Source organism: Manis pentadactyla, chromosome X (assembly GCF_030020395.1).
Source record: "Manis pentadactyla isolate mManPen7 chromosome X, mManPen7.hap1, whole genome shotgun sequence".
In the NCBI taxonomy this organism is placed as follows: domain Eukaryota; kingdom Metazoa; phylum Chordata; class Mammalia; order Pholidota; family Manidae; genus Manis; species Manis pentadactyla.
In genome coordinates, this window is record NC_080038.1 from 59,909,896 (window position 1) to 59,926,020 (window position 16,125).

Here is a 16,125-nt window from a genome sequence, read left to right on the forward strand (position 1 = left end):
ATGAGCAACTTCTTCATGAACACATCTCCCCAGGCAAGGGAAACAAAAGCAAAAATGAACAACAAGTGGGACTACATCAAACTAAAAAGCTTCTGTACAGCAAAGGACACCATCAGTGGAACAAGAAGGCATCCTACACTGTGGGAGAATAAATGACATATCCGATAAGGGGTTGACATGCAAAGTATGGAAACTGCTCATACAACCAAAAAGCAAATAACCCAATTAAAAATGGGTGTAGGATCTGAACAGACACTTCTACAAAGAAGAAATTCAGATGGCCAACAGGCACATGAAAAGATGCTCCACATCGCTAATCATCAGAGAAATGAAAATTAAAACCACAATGAGATATCATCTCTCACCAGTTAGAATGGTCAACATCCAAACAAAAAACAACAACAAGGACTGGTGAGGTTGTGGAGAAAGGGTAACCCTCTTACAGCCTTCTGGGAATGTAAATTAGTTCAACCATTATCGAATGCAATATGGAGTTTCCTCAAAAAACTAAAAATAGGAATACCATTTGACTCAGGAATTCCACTCCTAGGAATTTTCCCTACGAAAACAGGATTCCAGATTCAAAAAGACATATGTACCCCTATGTTTATCACAGTACTATTTCCAATAGCCAAGATATGGAAGCAACCTAAGCGTTTATCAATAGACAAATGAATAAAGAAGATGTGGTTCATATACACAATGGAATATTATTCAGCCATAAGAAGATAACAATTCCTACCATTTGCAACAACATGGATGGAGCTAGAGGATATTATGCTCAGTGAAATAAGCCAGGCAGAGAAAGACAAGTACCAAATGATTTCACTCATATGTGGAGTATGATAACAAAGCAAAAACTGAAGGAACAAAACAGCAGCAGACTCACAGATCCCAAGAATGGACTAACAGTTACCAAAGTGTAAGGGACTGGGGAGGGTGGGTGGGAAGGGAGGGAGAAGGGGATTAAGGGGCATTATGATTAGCACAGATAATACAGAGGGCCATGGGGAAGGAAGTATAGCACAGAGAAGACTAGTAGTGATTCTATAGCATCTTACTATGCTGATGGACAGTGACTATAATGGGGTATGTTGTGGGGACTTGATAATAGGGGGAATGTAGTAACCACAGTGTTGCTCATGTGAAACCTGAGCATAAGATAAGGTATATCAATGATACCTTAATAATGAAAAAAAAAGACAGCACAGAGGATCACAAAGAAACTAATTAGATTGAACACAATTATCATACTATTTTAACAATTTGATAGTTATATATGTATTCTTTTATTAATATGGTTAATATCAAGATCTAGAGATCAATCTTTAGTACTCAAAATTTGAAGTTAATTGTAAACAATATTTTGAGATACTTGTAATGACTAAAGTCTGATATGAAAATATCTCTGATTTCTGTTAGTGACAACGCTAATTCTACTATTGAATTGACTACTGTATTAATTTCTTGTGCTGCTGTAAAAAATTATCACAAACTTAAAAAAAGAAAACCCTAAAGAGTCAACCAAAAATAATTAGAATTAATAACCAGATGCAGCAAAGTTGCAGAATACAAAAACAATATTCAGAAATCTGTTGCATTCTTATATGCTAACAATGAATGGGCAGAAAGTGAAATCAGGAAAGTGACTCCATTACAATTTCATCAGAAAGAATAAAATACCTAGGATTAAACCTAACTAAGGAGGTAAAAGACCTGTACTCTGAAAACTATGAGTACTGATGAAAGAAACTGAAGAAGACACAAGTAAATGGAAAAATACCCCATGCTCATGGATAGGAAGAATCCTGTCAAAAGGCCATGCTGTCAAAAACAATTTACAGATTCAATGCAATCCCTATCAAAATACCAATGACATTTTTGAATGAACTAGAGCAAATAATCCTAAAATTCATATGGAACTACAAAAGACCCTGAATAGCCAAAGCAATCTAGAGAAAGAAGGACAAGGCTGGGGGTATCACACTTCCTGATTTCAAGCTATACTACACAGCAAAAGTAATCAAAACAGAATGGTAGTGGCACAAGCACAGACCCATAGATCAATGGAACAGAATAGAGAGCCCAGAAATAAGCCCACATATATATGGTCAATTAATATGTGATAAAGAAGCCATGAAGATACAGTGGGGAAAAGACATTGTCTTCAATAAATGATGTTGGGAAAACTGGACAGCTACATCCAAGAGAATGAAACTTCATCACTTTCTGACTCCATATACAAAAGTAAACTCAAAATGGATCAAAGATGTAAATGGAAGACATGAAACCATAAAACTCTTAGAAGAAAACATAAGTAAAAATTTCTTGAATATAAGCATGAGCAATTTATTTCTGGACACATCTCCCTGGGCAAGGTAAACAATAGTAAAAATGATTAAGTGTGACTACATCAAACTAAAAAGCTTCTGTACAGCAAAGGACACCATCAACTAAGCAAATAGGCAACCTCCAGTGTGGTAGAATATATTCATAAATGATTTATCCAATAAGGGGTTAACATCCAAAATATATAAAGAACTCATATGACTAAAGACCAAAAAACAAATAACCCAATTTTAAAAAATGGGTGGAGGACCTGAATAAAAATTTTCCAGAGACACACAGATGGCCAACAGGCACATGAAAAGATGTTCAACATTGCTATTCATCAGGGAAATGCAAATCAAAAGTACAATGACACATCACTTCATACCAGTCAGAATGACCACTAGCCAAAAGGTAACAACAAGCATCGACAAGAATGTGGAGAAAAGAAACCCTCCTATGTTGCTGGTGGGAATGAAAACTTCTGGAGCCACTGTGGAAAGCATTATGGAGGTTCTCAAAAAACTGAAAACAGGAAAAGCATTTGACCCAGTAATTCTACTTCTAGTAATTTACTCAAAGAAAACAAAATCTCTGACTCGAAAAACTTTGTGCACCCCTATGTTTATCACACATTATTTACAATAGCCAAGATATGGAAGTAATCAAAGTACCCATCAGTAGATGAACAGATAAAGATGTGATACATACACATAGTAGAATATTATTCAGCCATAAAAAGGAAGAAATCCTGCCATTCGCAACAACATGGATGGACCTAGAGGGTATTATGCTACGTGAAATAAGCTAGGTTGTGAAAGACAAATACTATATGATTTCTCTTATATGTGGAATCTAAAAACAAAACAAAATGGACAAAACAGTAGTAGACTTACAGACACTGAGAAGTGACTGGTGGTTATCATGGGAGAGGGGTTGGGGTGGTTGGGTGAAATGGGTGAATGGAATAAAGAGACACAAAATCTCAATCATAATATAAGTTGTTCACAGGGATGGAAGTACAGCATGGAAAAATATAGTCAGTGGTTCTGTAACATCTTTCTATGTTTACAGATAGTAACTGCACTAGTTGGGGTGAAGATTTAATAATGTGCATAACTGTTGAATCACTGTGTTGTTTACTTGAAACCAATATAATATTGTGTATCAACAATACTTCAATAAAAAAAATTAAAAAGGAGAAATAATACATCAGTACCTCATACAGTGCCAGGCATATAGCAAATGTTTAATAAATGATAACAGTGGCAATAGTATAAATAATATTATTATTAATTTATTCTACAAATAATGACTGCCTACTATGTGAGAGTCAAGCATTGTTCTAAGCACTTAGGATATAGAAGTAAAGAAAACAGGCAAAAAATCCTGCCCTCATGGAGTTTACGTTTCAGTGATTATTGTGAATGATTTCTATGTTCTGTACACCATCTCAACATTAGTGGCAGTAAACTAGGACAGATTACTATTTCTACCTCCAACCTCAGCTAGAGCTCAGGGTGCAAAGTAGTTGGGTTCAATTCTGGTTCCCAAGGCATTCCCAGGCACTTACCCTCCTTGTGGTGAGCCAGGGGCCGAGGAGCTGGTCTCTTTATGTGGAAAGGAGCCTTAGTGGGCCCAGAGCCTGGCACAGGTCCATTGGTGGCCCTTGGTATGGTCTTGGTCCCTCCATCCTGAAGCCTGGAAACCAATTTCCCCACATCCACCTCAGGGCATGACTCCAACTTGCCATCTGAAACAGGCCTGCTTGGGGACTTCCTCCCAGGATCAGCTTCTGCACTCCTTTGAATTGGTAGTTTGGGGTATTGTAGCTGCTTGTGGGGTTCTATACTGCTGATGATAGTGCCATTGGGCATGTGATATTGGATTTCATCTAGGAATAGTTTGTGCAAAAAGGGAATATTAATGATAACCTTGATCACCTTTTCATTTTTAGACTTGCATGCATAATACTGAAAAATTGTACACATTTTCTAAGGAGCTATAATTGTGGAAAAAATCAACAATATCAGACAAAATCAGTCTCTATCTACCCCAATTTATGTGGTGTCACAGTTCCCACTGTATAGGGAATTCACTTCAAGATGTGAGTATGACTTTCACCACCACCATTCTGTAGAACCATAATACACCAAGATGCTTTATTCAAAGAGATACGTAATTCCAAAAGGACTTGAGTCCCCAATCAATTATATATCCTATTCTTTTTATATAGTGATATCAGTTAATATTTAACTATTTGATTTTCTCTTAAAAGTAATTTGTAAAGATCTCTTAAATTTCAAGTTGATAAACTTAACAGAATTTAACTTCTTTCTCCACCCTCAAAAAGCAGCCCCCAACTAGACACTTTATGTTCTTCCCCTAACTTTTGTAGTTTACAATTTCCTGTGACAATAGTATATGCTTTTCAATTGCTCTGAGTCTTACTTAAAGCTTTGAGACTTTAATGAAAGCTAGGGATCCTCTCCCCCAACAAATTAACCTACTCAAATACATGCAAAATCTTGAAATTAATTTTAAGAGATTCATGGAGCTCCCTGAAGCTGTTAATGAACCCCTGATTGAGAACTCTTGCTATAAAGAAACTCACTTCCTTAGTAATAGAAAACCTAGATCAGAGTTTGTGGTTAAGAACAAAGGTTCTGGTCAGCTAAATGAAACCTGAGAGACATGTCAAACAATTGTAATACATGGATCTTATTTGGATCCTGATTTTATTTTTAAAAAATGAAGTAACAGGAGACTTTGGACACTGTCTAGATAGTAATCTTCAGGAATTCCCGGGATTTTTTCTGTTTGCTTTAAGTATGATGATGGTATTGTAATTTTGGTTAGAAAGACAGTCCTTATGTTTTAGAGATATATACTGAAATATTTATGGATGAAATTATATGATGTCTTGGTTGGGGGAGTGGGTATGGGTATAGATGAAACAAGATTGGGTGTGTGGTAGCAAATGCTAAAGTTGGGTGATTATGTATATGACTAGTATGTTTTACTTTTTTTTCAACTTCAGTTTAAGTTTGAAACTCTTCATAGTAAAATGTTAGAAGAAATGCAGGCTCTGGAGCCAGGTAGTCAGGTATGAATCTCAGTTCTGCTTCTTAACCAACTGTGGGGCCTTGGGCAAGTTCATAATCTCTCTGTACTTCAAACTTTCTCTTCAGTAAAGTGGGAATAATAATAAAACCTGCCTCGTGTGGTTTTGGTAAGGACTACATGAGATAGTATATTTATTTCAGTGCCTGGTATATAATAAACACTCAATAATTGTTAGTTATTATCTATAATGTTATGCTTCAAGTATGCAATGAGGCAAGAGTTTCCATGTGGGAAGGAAGGGCTGCCTTGCTGAATAGACTTTTTTTTCCCCAGAGTTTTCTTCTCCTTACCACCACAGGGGTCAGGACTAAGACAAATTCCTCTAAAGTTCCCCTATTCTTGTCCCAGGATAGATATATGACCTTGCTTTCATTAACTGTAGCACAATTACCACCAGACTAGAATAGTCAAACAAAAAATTACCAATGGCTAACAAATAATAGTAGAAATATAAGCACAAGAGTGTCATATAACTAGATCACATGCTTACAGGACATACCATGTGACAGAGGCCATATTTAAATTTAAATCTTTAGCACTTAGGAGTAAACTCAAGCACATTTACCCTCTCAAAACAATGAACAGTGATATTATTTTCTTCTTCCACATGCTTTATTCCCAACATACATCTTGGTTACATGTTTCTATCTGAATATTTTCTTCTTTTGGTGGAGACCGTAGGAAATTCCATGCATGCTCTCCTTTGTGGAAGACAACAGGGGTTGGCTGCACTCTACAGGCCATAACAGTATCATTGCCACCTTAATATAGTATAAGAGATCCAATCTCCTAAGGATGATCCACAAACAGTCTCAGAGAGGCCACTATCTTACACATGGGAAAGGACATTTTCCTGGCTTGAAGAAATAGAAGATGAAATGACAGCAGCAATGGGGACTTTGGAACTAGGCTCTTCTGCCAGGAAAAATATTTCCAGGCTTTGGGATGTGCTGAATAAAAATGATAAAATAGTGATGATAATCAAAATGACAGTGATAATGATAGTTATAACAGATACCATTATTTGAACACTCTGTGCCAGACCCTGTTTTAAGTGCTTTACATGGATTATCTCACATAATCTTTAAAACTATAAAGTAGTAAACTCTTATTAGTATTATCTTATATACAAGGAATCCAAGGCACTGAGAGGCTCAGTGTACAAAACTAATGTGACAAAGCCAGTCTTCAAAGCTAGAAGTCTATTTCCAGAGTTCACACTCTTTCTGAAGAGAGAGTTGATTGCTTCTGTCAGGAAATAAGGGTTCAGTTTCATCCCTTTTCTTTAATCAGCTATTCATTTCCACAGGAAAACAGACAGACCAACTTTAGAAACTGCATAGAACTAGAAATGAATCAGTACCAAACAGGAAGTCCTTACAAATAGGCAGGTAGCCAAATGGAGGCCACTCTTCTATATGTGGCTAAGTGGTGGTGAGAAGCTGTGAGAGGTTATACACTAGTCCAGCAGGAGAACTAGATAAATTACCAAGAGTAGAATCATGAAAATAAGTGCTATGATGAAGACAGGGTACATTCTGTCTGGAGGGGCTGGAGAAGATCTTGTAAAAGAGGTAACATTTGAGACAGGCCTTTATGGAACAAAGAAGAAACGGAATTTCAGAAATAAAAGGACTTGGAAGAGTGAAAGATCATGGTTTGTCTAAGAATACATAAAATAAAAAATAAGTTTAATGTGGCTTGAGCATAGAAACCAATTTTAGATGAAAAATGCAGATAGCTGGAGATAAGGTTGCTAAGATGGGTTGGAGCTATATCATGAAGGCCATGAATGCCATCTACAGGAATATGAACTTCATCATTGAGCCAGAGAGGACTGACATTTTTTGGCAGGAAGCAGCATTATCATGTTTTTTTAGAATATCTCTTTTATGTTCACTATAAAATGTAGACTGGACTAGGAAGACTTGAGGTATAGGGCCAGATGGGGGACTGCTGGTAATAAGGATCTATATTGGATTAGCAGCAGCAAACAGAGACAGATTCAAAAGATAAGGGGGTGGAGCAGACAGGGCTTAGATATGGAGTCCATGATGAAGGGGGAAGGACTCACTGAAATACACTATACAAGGGTAATTACAAGTTCGGGATAAGATAATGAAATGCTACTGGTAAATAACAGTGGTGAGTAGAAAGACTGGCTCCTTCTCAGTATAGTGTTCAGAAAGGTTATGGGAATTGAAATATTATAATAGACAAATGAGCTCCAGAATAAAATGAATGCAAATTGCTGCTCTGTCATTTAGTGGCTGTGTGAATTGGGCAAACTTCTCATCCTCTCTGAGGCTCCAATGTCCTTCACTATAAAATGGATCTCATACCTACATTACATGTGAAGTGGTGAGGATTAAATGAGTATGGATTCACACTCACTTAAGGATGGCTAGAATTAAAAAGATAACAAGACACAGAGACAATCTAAGTGTCTATTGATAGATGAATGGATGATGAAAATGTGATATATATGTACATTATCAGCCTTAAAAAAGGATATCCTGCCATTTGCAACAACATGGAAGACATTATAGTAAGTGAAATAAGTCACACATAAAGAAAGAGATTGCATGATCTCATTTATTATGTGGAATCTTAAAAATTTGAATACATAGAACTGAATCTATAGATAGCTTTAGATAGTATGGGCATTTTAACAATATCAATTCTTCCAATATGTGAACATGGAATATTTTTTCATTTGTGTCTTCAATATTTTTCATCAATGTCCTCTAATTTTAGTGTACAGGTCTTTAACTCTTTGGTTAAATTTACTCCTAAGTATTTTATTTCATTTTTATTTTTTGATGCTATTATAAAAGGGATGGTTTCCTTAATTTCATTTTTGGATAATTCATTGTTAGTATATAGAAACACAAGTGAATTTTGTATGTTGATTTTGTATCCTGTACTTCACTGAATTCACTTATTAGTTCTAATGGTCTTTTGGTGGTCTTTATAGAGTTTTCTATATATAAGGTTATATCATCTAAAAACAGAGACAATTTTACTTTTTCTATTCTGATGTGGATGCCTTTTGTTACTTTTTCTTGCCTAATTGCTCTGTCTAAGACTACAAGTGCTATGTTGAATATAAATGGAAAGTGTGCCCATCCTTGTTCTTGATATTAGAGGAAAAGCTTTCAGTTGTTCGCCTGTGAGTATGATGTTACCTGTGGGTTTGTCACATATGACCTTTATTGTATGAGGTGCATTCCTTCTATAACTAATTTGTTGAGAATTACTATCATGAATTAATATTTTTTCAAGTGCCTTTCCTGGACCTGTTGAAATGATCATATGCTTTTTATCTTTCATTCTAGCAATTTGGTATGTCACATTTATTGTCTTGTTTATATTGAACTATCCTTTTATTCATCCTAGGAAAAAATCCTACTTTATCATGCTGTAAGATCCTTTTAATCTGTTGATGAATCAGTTTTCTAGTATTATGTTGAGGGTTTTTGCATCTCTGTTCATTAGGGATATCAGCCTTTGGTTTTCTGATATTGTCCTTGTTTGGCTTTGGTATCAGGATAATGCTGGAATGGCAAAATGAGTCTGGGATTGTTTCCCCCTCTTAAATTTTTTGGAAGATTTTGAGGATTGGTAATAATTTCATTAAATGTTTGGTAGAATTCTCCAGTGAACATATCAGGTTGTGAGGCTTTTCTTTGTTGGGAGATTTTTTATTACTAATTCAATCTCCTTACTCATTACTGGTCTGTACAGATTTTCTATTTCTTCATGATTCAGACTTGGTAAGATGTATGTTTCTAGGAATTTATACATTTCTTCTAGGTTATCCAATTTGTTGGTATATAATTGTTCCCAGTTGTCAATTTATGGTTCTTTGTATTTTCTGGCATTGGTTGTAATGTCTTTTGGCCCATCAGCTGTTTCCTTATGTATGTTCTGTCTGGATGATCTATACATTGCTGAAAGTCAGGTATTGAAACCCCCTACTAGTATCTTATTGCTGTCTATTTTCTCCCTTTATTTCTGTTAATACTTGCTTTACATACTTAGATGCTTGGATGTTGGGTGTATATATATGTATGTATGTATGTATATATATATATATTTACAGTAGTTATAGCCTCTTGTGCATGGTATAATTATCAGTATAAAATTATTAAAATGATGCTTTTGTTCTCTCATGAGAGTTTTCAACATATGGTCTATTTTGTCTGATATAAGTATAGCCACTCTTGCTCTCTTCTGGTTACCATTTGCATGGAACACGTTTTTTCCTTTTCTATTCCTCCACTTTTTGCCTATGTGTGTTCTTACAGCTAAAGTGGGTCTCTTGAAGACAGCATATAGTTGAAATTTATTTATTTTTTCCATTCAGCCACTCTATGTCTTTTGATTGGAGAATTTAATCCATTTTCATTTAAAGTAATTATTGGTAGGAAAGGACTTACTATTGCCATTTTGTTAATTGTTTCTGACTCTAATATATTTTTCTTCCTTTCCTCCTCTCTTGCTATCTTTGTGATTTGATTTTTAGTAGTAGTGTACTTTGATTCCTTTTTATTTCACTTTTGTGTATATACTTCAGGTTTTGAATTTTTGATTATCACAAATTTTACATAAAACATCAGATACCAATCTCTTTTAAGCTGGTAACAAAGTAATACTGACCATATACAAAAACTCTACATTTAGTTCTCTTTACTCTCTACATTTCATCCTATTTATACCATAATTTATATCTTTTTAGATTGTGTTTCCATTAACAAATTATTGTAGGTATAGTTATTTTTTTAATAATTTTGTATTTTAATTTAGTATTTTATATGAGAGTTAAAAGTTATTTATACACCATAATTACAATTACAGCATTTGAGTATTAGGGATCTCACAAGGTTTTTATCTTTACCAATGAGTTTTAGACTTTCATATGTTTACCATGTTGTTTGTGTTCAATTTGTTTCAACTTGAAAAACTTTTAGCATTTCTCGCAAACACAGTCTAGTGGTAATGAAATCCTTCAGCTTTTGTTTGCCTGGAAAAGTTTTATCTCCCCTTCATTTCCGAAGTACTGCCTTGTCTGGTATAACATTCTTAGTTGGCAGTTTTCGTCTTTCACTACTTTGAATATGTCATCCCACTCTCTCTTGGCCTGCAAGGTTTTTGCTGAGAAATCTGCTCATAGATTACAATAAACAAGGGGGTTTCCTTGTATGTGAACAACTCACTTTTCCCTTGCTGTGCTCAAAATTATCTGTCACAGAATTTTGAGAATTTTATTATGATCTGTTTTGGTGAAAATCTCTTTATGTTTAACCTATATGAGTTTCTTTGGGCTTACTGGATCTGGATGTTCATATGCCTCTCCAGATTTAGGAAGTTTTATGTCATTATTTATTTTAATAAACTTTCTGCCCTTCTTTTCTCTGCATTTTCTGGGACTCCAATATGTGTATATTGGTTTGTTAGAAGAGGTTCCACAAGTCTCTTATGTGTTCTTCACTCTTTTTCAATCTTTCTTTTTGTTCCTCTGACTAGATAACTTAAAGCAATCTGACTTTGAGCTTTATGAGTCTTTCTTCTGCTTGATTGAGTTTGATAATGAAGCTCTCTATTGAATTTTTCAGTGCAATAATTGTGTTCTTCAGTTCAATTTCTGTTTGGTTCTTTTTTTAATGGTTTCTACCACTTTATTAAACTTCTCATGTATTGTTTTCCTGATTTGACTTAGTTGTCTATCTGTGTTCTCTGTAGCTCACTGAACATCTTTAAAATGATTATTTGGAATTCCTTGTCAGACAGTTCATAGATCTCCATTTCATTAGGGTTAATTCCTGGTGCTTTATTTTGTTCCTTTGGTAGTATCATGCTTTCCTAATTATTCTTGATCCTTGTGGCCTTGCATTGCTGTTGCCTATTTGAAGATGTTGGCATATCTTTCAGTCTTTACATATTATCTTTGACAAGAAAATGACTTTATCAGTCATTATAGAGATTCTAGATGGGCCAGCTAGTGGGCTCCACAGACAGGCTTGCTACTGGAGTACTTGGGTAGGCTGGTCTGGTACTTGGGTCACCAGGTAGATGAGTCTGCAGCCTGGATCTGCAGGGATGAAATTGGAGCCTGGGTCCAAGGGGATTACTTGACACTGGAAGAAATGGCCTGGCGCTTGTGAAGATCTGGAGCCTGAGTCTGTGGAGGCCAGCATGGAACCTGGGTTAATGGTGGATGGTTTGGCACCAAGGTTCACTGGAATGGGCCTGGTGCTAGAATTCAAGGTGAAACTTGGTTTGCTCACTTCACTCTCCTTCCCCCATGTGAAGGGTATTTCTCTCTGCATTGTGTTGTGTGAGCTTGGGGAAGGGGTGACATGGGTAAAATGGAAATGTCCTTCCTATCTTCTGTAATGCAGTTTTTCTTATTTCTGTGCTCTACCCAGGTACTATAATCTCAGCAGAATTCCATAGCTCTTGTGAAGAGGTTTTCATGTATGGATGGTTATTCATATTGATGTTACTGTGAGGGAGCAAGAACTGGAAACTCTTATTCAGCTATCTTGCTGATGTCACTCCTACATGTAAGCTGAAGTTGAATTTAAAATCTCAAAACACTGAGAAAACACACTGCTCACCCATTTCAGTGCACTGAAGTAAAGATCTAAGAACATCTTGGATCCTCCACTAGCTTCTGAAGGGATCATGATAGCAGGCTTTACAGGCTCATCCTTGGCCTATCTACTGCCAAAAGATAAATTCACTCTCTGGGTACAAATTTTACAAACCTTGCTTTACCAGGCCCAGGAGCCAGGAAAAGTCTATCTTTTCTTGGAGATAAATGGCTATGCCTTCACTTCTGCCCTTCAATATCCTCTGTGTCTAATCATTGTTAAGAAGCTTAAGGGTGAACCTCATTACTGACCTTCACTTTCATCCAGCGAAGAAGTGTAGAAGACTGTCCTTTCCCGTAGCAAACGCTTTGAAATTGTGATTGGTTTGTGCCTTCTTGCTGTCACTCTAGGAGGAGGCACTGGGGGTGTAGCATTTTCCTCTGGTGGACCTGAATAGATCTGTAAAAGGGGAATAATTCCAGGAAAAATGAGAAAGATCAAGTTTTTGTCTCCCTAATGGTACCCACAAGTTGACACCCACCATCATTACATCTAGTGTCTGCCATATTATTTCTAACATAATTAAAGGAATTGGGGGAGTTTTCTTAATCACTCTAGCTTCCAGCAAATGTTTAGAAATTTGCTACCATGTTTGAGGCAGAGGACCTGGTACTTCTCAGTGTGTAGGAAAGAATGCAGACAAAAACTGCAACATCAGTCCTGTATTTTCCACTTACTGCCTGGAAACCTTAGGCAAGTCACCTCCCATTTCTGAGCCTTAGCTTCCTCATCTGTAACATGGGGATAGCACCACTTACCTCATAGCGTGTGGTAAGAATCAAATGAATAATGTAGTCAAGATACATTGTATGGGTAGTTGTGGTATGTGGAGGATGACTAAAATGCACTTAATATCTCTGAAAGGATACCAAAGAAACTGGTTACATTGTTTGCCTCAATACAGGAATAATAAGCGACTGAGGACAGAATGGGGGGAAACTTATTTTTCACTCCTGTACCATTTTGATCTTTTAAAATTTCATACCATGTATGAATTACTTATTCAAAAGAGAAAGAGCAAAAATGAAGTACCTTGGAAGATGTAAAAAGTGCTGGATGAATAAGGGAGGAGCTGTGATTAGAATTTTTATATACTCTCCCATATGCATTTGAGGATCTTCATGTATCAGAAGAAAATGTGCTTTTGGCCAGAGTGTACACACTTTGGGAGGACAAGTATATGTATGTGGTGCAGAGAAAGGGGACCACTGTCCATTGCAACAATGAAATCAACCCCAATGATTAGTGCAAAGAGAAATGTTAGAGTTGAACATTCTATCAGACAAGAGTCAATGTAGGCTGCATAGTCATAGAATTTACTTGATTAGGAACAGAAGGGAAGCCTGTGTAAAAGCCAGGAAATGATGAGAGAGCAATGCAAGAACAACTACAAGGCAGTACACATCTCAGTCTCATGGCATAGGGAAGACAGAATATGACATAGTAGCAAGCAGGAAAGTTTTGAGGCCATACAGTTCCACCACCATGAGTAATAATACTCTACATAGCTACAATTTATGAGCATCTGCTTAGGCATTGTAGTAGTTGTAACAAATATTACTTGCTATTCATCAAACATACCAGGGTCTTTGCACTGAGCATTTCTTTTAACTGGAGTGCTTTTCCTCCAGATACTCATGTAGTTTGCTCTCTCAATTCCAGAAAGTTTATGATCAAATATACTTCTCTCATTGAGTCCTTCCAGGTGAACGTTATCTAAAACTTTGAAACACTTATACCCAAAGCTTCCTTTCCCCCTTCCCTGTTTAAGTTTTTTTCTCCTTAGCATTTATTACACTTCCTAACATAGTATACTGTACTTAGTTCTTCTTTGTTGTCTGTCTGCTTACTGTTTGTATGCTATATAAAAGGAAGTCATCATGTTCACTTCTATATATCTCTAGCAACTAGGAGAGTGACTGGAATTGCTGAGTCAAAAGCCAAGCACATTTTAAATTCTGGTATAAAAGGCCAAACTGTCCTCTGAAAAGAACCATCTCAGCTATTTCCACTTCCATCCAAGATAGGGTAAAAGGAACTAGATTTACATTTTCAACCAGTCAGAATTTAAAAACTAGAAAAAAATACATGTAATGATGGTTTTCTAGGCATTGTAAATGTGGCAATGAAAGAGTGATCCACAAGAGAGGGAAAACAAATGAGGTGAATCCCACAATAGTCCCGGCTTATACCCTGGAGAGAGTCTGCAGGGAGTGAAACCCAGGGGGAGCTTAGAAGTATAAGTTGAAGACATTGACTTGCAAGTATGGGGAGGTCAAGGAAGTGAGTTTTCAGGGAGGAGAGTTGCTCAAATAGCTCTGGAGGTCTTCAGGGGTCCTCTTTAAGATTTAGCTGAATACTGATCAATACATATGTGTGAGGTAAGAACATATGATAGAATTAAAGGGAACAATTACCTAAGATCACACAGTGACCAGAAGAGTTCCTGTTCTCACCAACCACAGTGGAAAACTGAATAATTCATAGGACACTAGGTAGGATATACAGACAAGTTTTGCTTCATTAGTGAAGGAAAATTTACCCTAAACACTATGCTTTTTCTGCTTAACAAACCCTAAAAGAAATACTTGAAAGCATTTTAAAGTAACTAACTACATCCCAGAAAAAAGCTTAACAATATTATTTATAGGAATACAAAAATTGCCAACATCCAGAAGGTAAAATTAACAATGTTGTGTATCCATAAAAAACTACCGGAAATATATAGCTTTTTCTGATTTTGATGTATTTTATTTTTCTTGCCTGATTGCTCTGACTAGGACTCCAATACTATGTTGAACAGGAGTGTTAAGAGTGAGTACCCTTGTCTTGTTTCTGATCTTAGCAGGAAAGCTGTCCACCTTTGACCATTCAGTATATTAGTTGTGGGCTTGCCATATATCATCTTTATTATATTGAGGTATGTTCCTTTTATACACAATTTTTGAGAGGTTTTACCAAAAACAGAAGTTGAATTTTAGCAAATGCATTTTTTACATTTATTGAGATAGTCATATGATTTTTATTTTTCATTGTATTTATGTGCTTTATCTTATTTATTGATTTGTACACATTGAACCATCATTGCATCTCAGGGGTAAATCCCACTTGATCATGCTGTATGATCCTCTTAATGTTCTGTTGAATTGGTATGCTTGTATTTTGCTGATAATTTCTAAATCTATATTCATCAGGTATATTGGCCTAAAGTTTTCTTTGTAGTTCTTATCTTGATTTGGTATGTTTGAGGGTAATGTTTGCCTCATAAAATGAGTTTGGGAAAGTTCCTTCCTATTCAATTTTTTGGACATTTGAGAAGGATTGGCATCACTTCTTCTTTTAATGTTTGGTTGATATCACCAATGAAACCATCTGGTCCTGGTCCCTGGGATTTCCTTTGTTGGGAGATTTCTCATTACTAACTCAATCACATTCATTATTAGTCTGTTCAGATTTTATATTTCTTCATGATTCACTTTTGGTAGGTTGTGTGTTTCTAGGAACTTATCCATTTTTTCTAGGTTAGTCAATTTGGTATACTATTATTCACAGCAGTCTCCTATTATCCTTTGTATTTCTGTGGTGTCTCCTGTTTCATTTCTAACTTTGTATATCTAGGTCTTCTATGTCTTAGTCTAGTGAAAGTCTTGTCAGCTTTATCTTCTTTTGAAAAAATCAGCTCTTGGTTTCATTGATCTTATCTATTGTTTTATTGGTCTTGATTTCATTTATTTCTGCTGTCATCTTTGTGAATTACTTCCTTCCACAAACTTTGGACTTAGTTTCTCCTCCTTTTAAAGTTTCTTGAGGTGAAAGGTTGTTTAGTTGTAATCTTTATTTTTCCTTTTTTTTTGCCCCATCTTGAAGCCACTCCCACTGCCAGTAAGTCTGGAGCCAGTGCATGAGGGCACTGGGCACCATGGGTGCAGAATGAATGGGAAGCTGGGAAGCTCCAGTAGTGTGTGGGCTGAGTTTTCTTTTTCTTTTTTTTAATGTAGGTGTTCATCATTAT

The 16,125-nt window shown here is 36.0% G+C and overlaps 1 protein-coding gene across 4 annotated transcripts in view; it reads right to left on the reverse strand.

The window, feature by feature from the left end:
• OPHN1 (oligophrenin 1) overlaps nt 1-16,125 on the reverse strand; it is a 634,131-nt gene that overhangs the window by 192,840 nt on the left and 425,166 nt on the right. For all 4 annotated transcript variants that reach the window (XM_057495710.1, XM_057495709.1, XM_057495712.1 and 1 more), the window contains 2 exons: nt 12,365-12,512; nt 3,902-4,222 (listed from right to left, as the gene is read on the reverse strand). In XM_057495710.1, the coding sequence (XP_057351693.1) occupies nt 3,902-4,222; nt 12,365-12,512 (469 nt within the window). The remainder of the gene's footprint in view (nt 1-3,901; nt 4,223-12,364; nt 12,513-16,125) is intronic.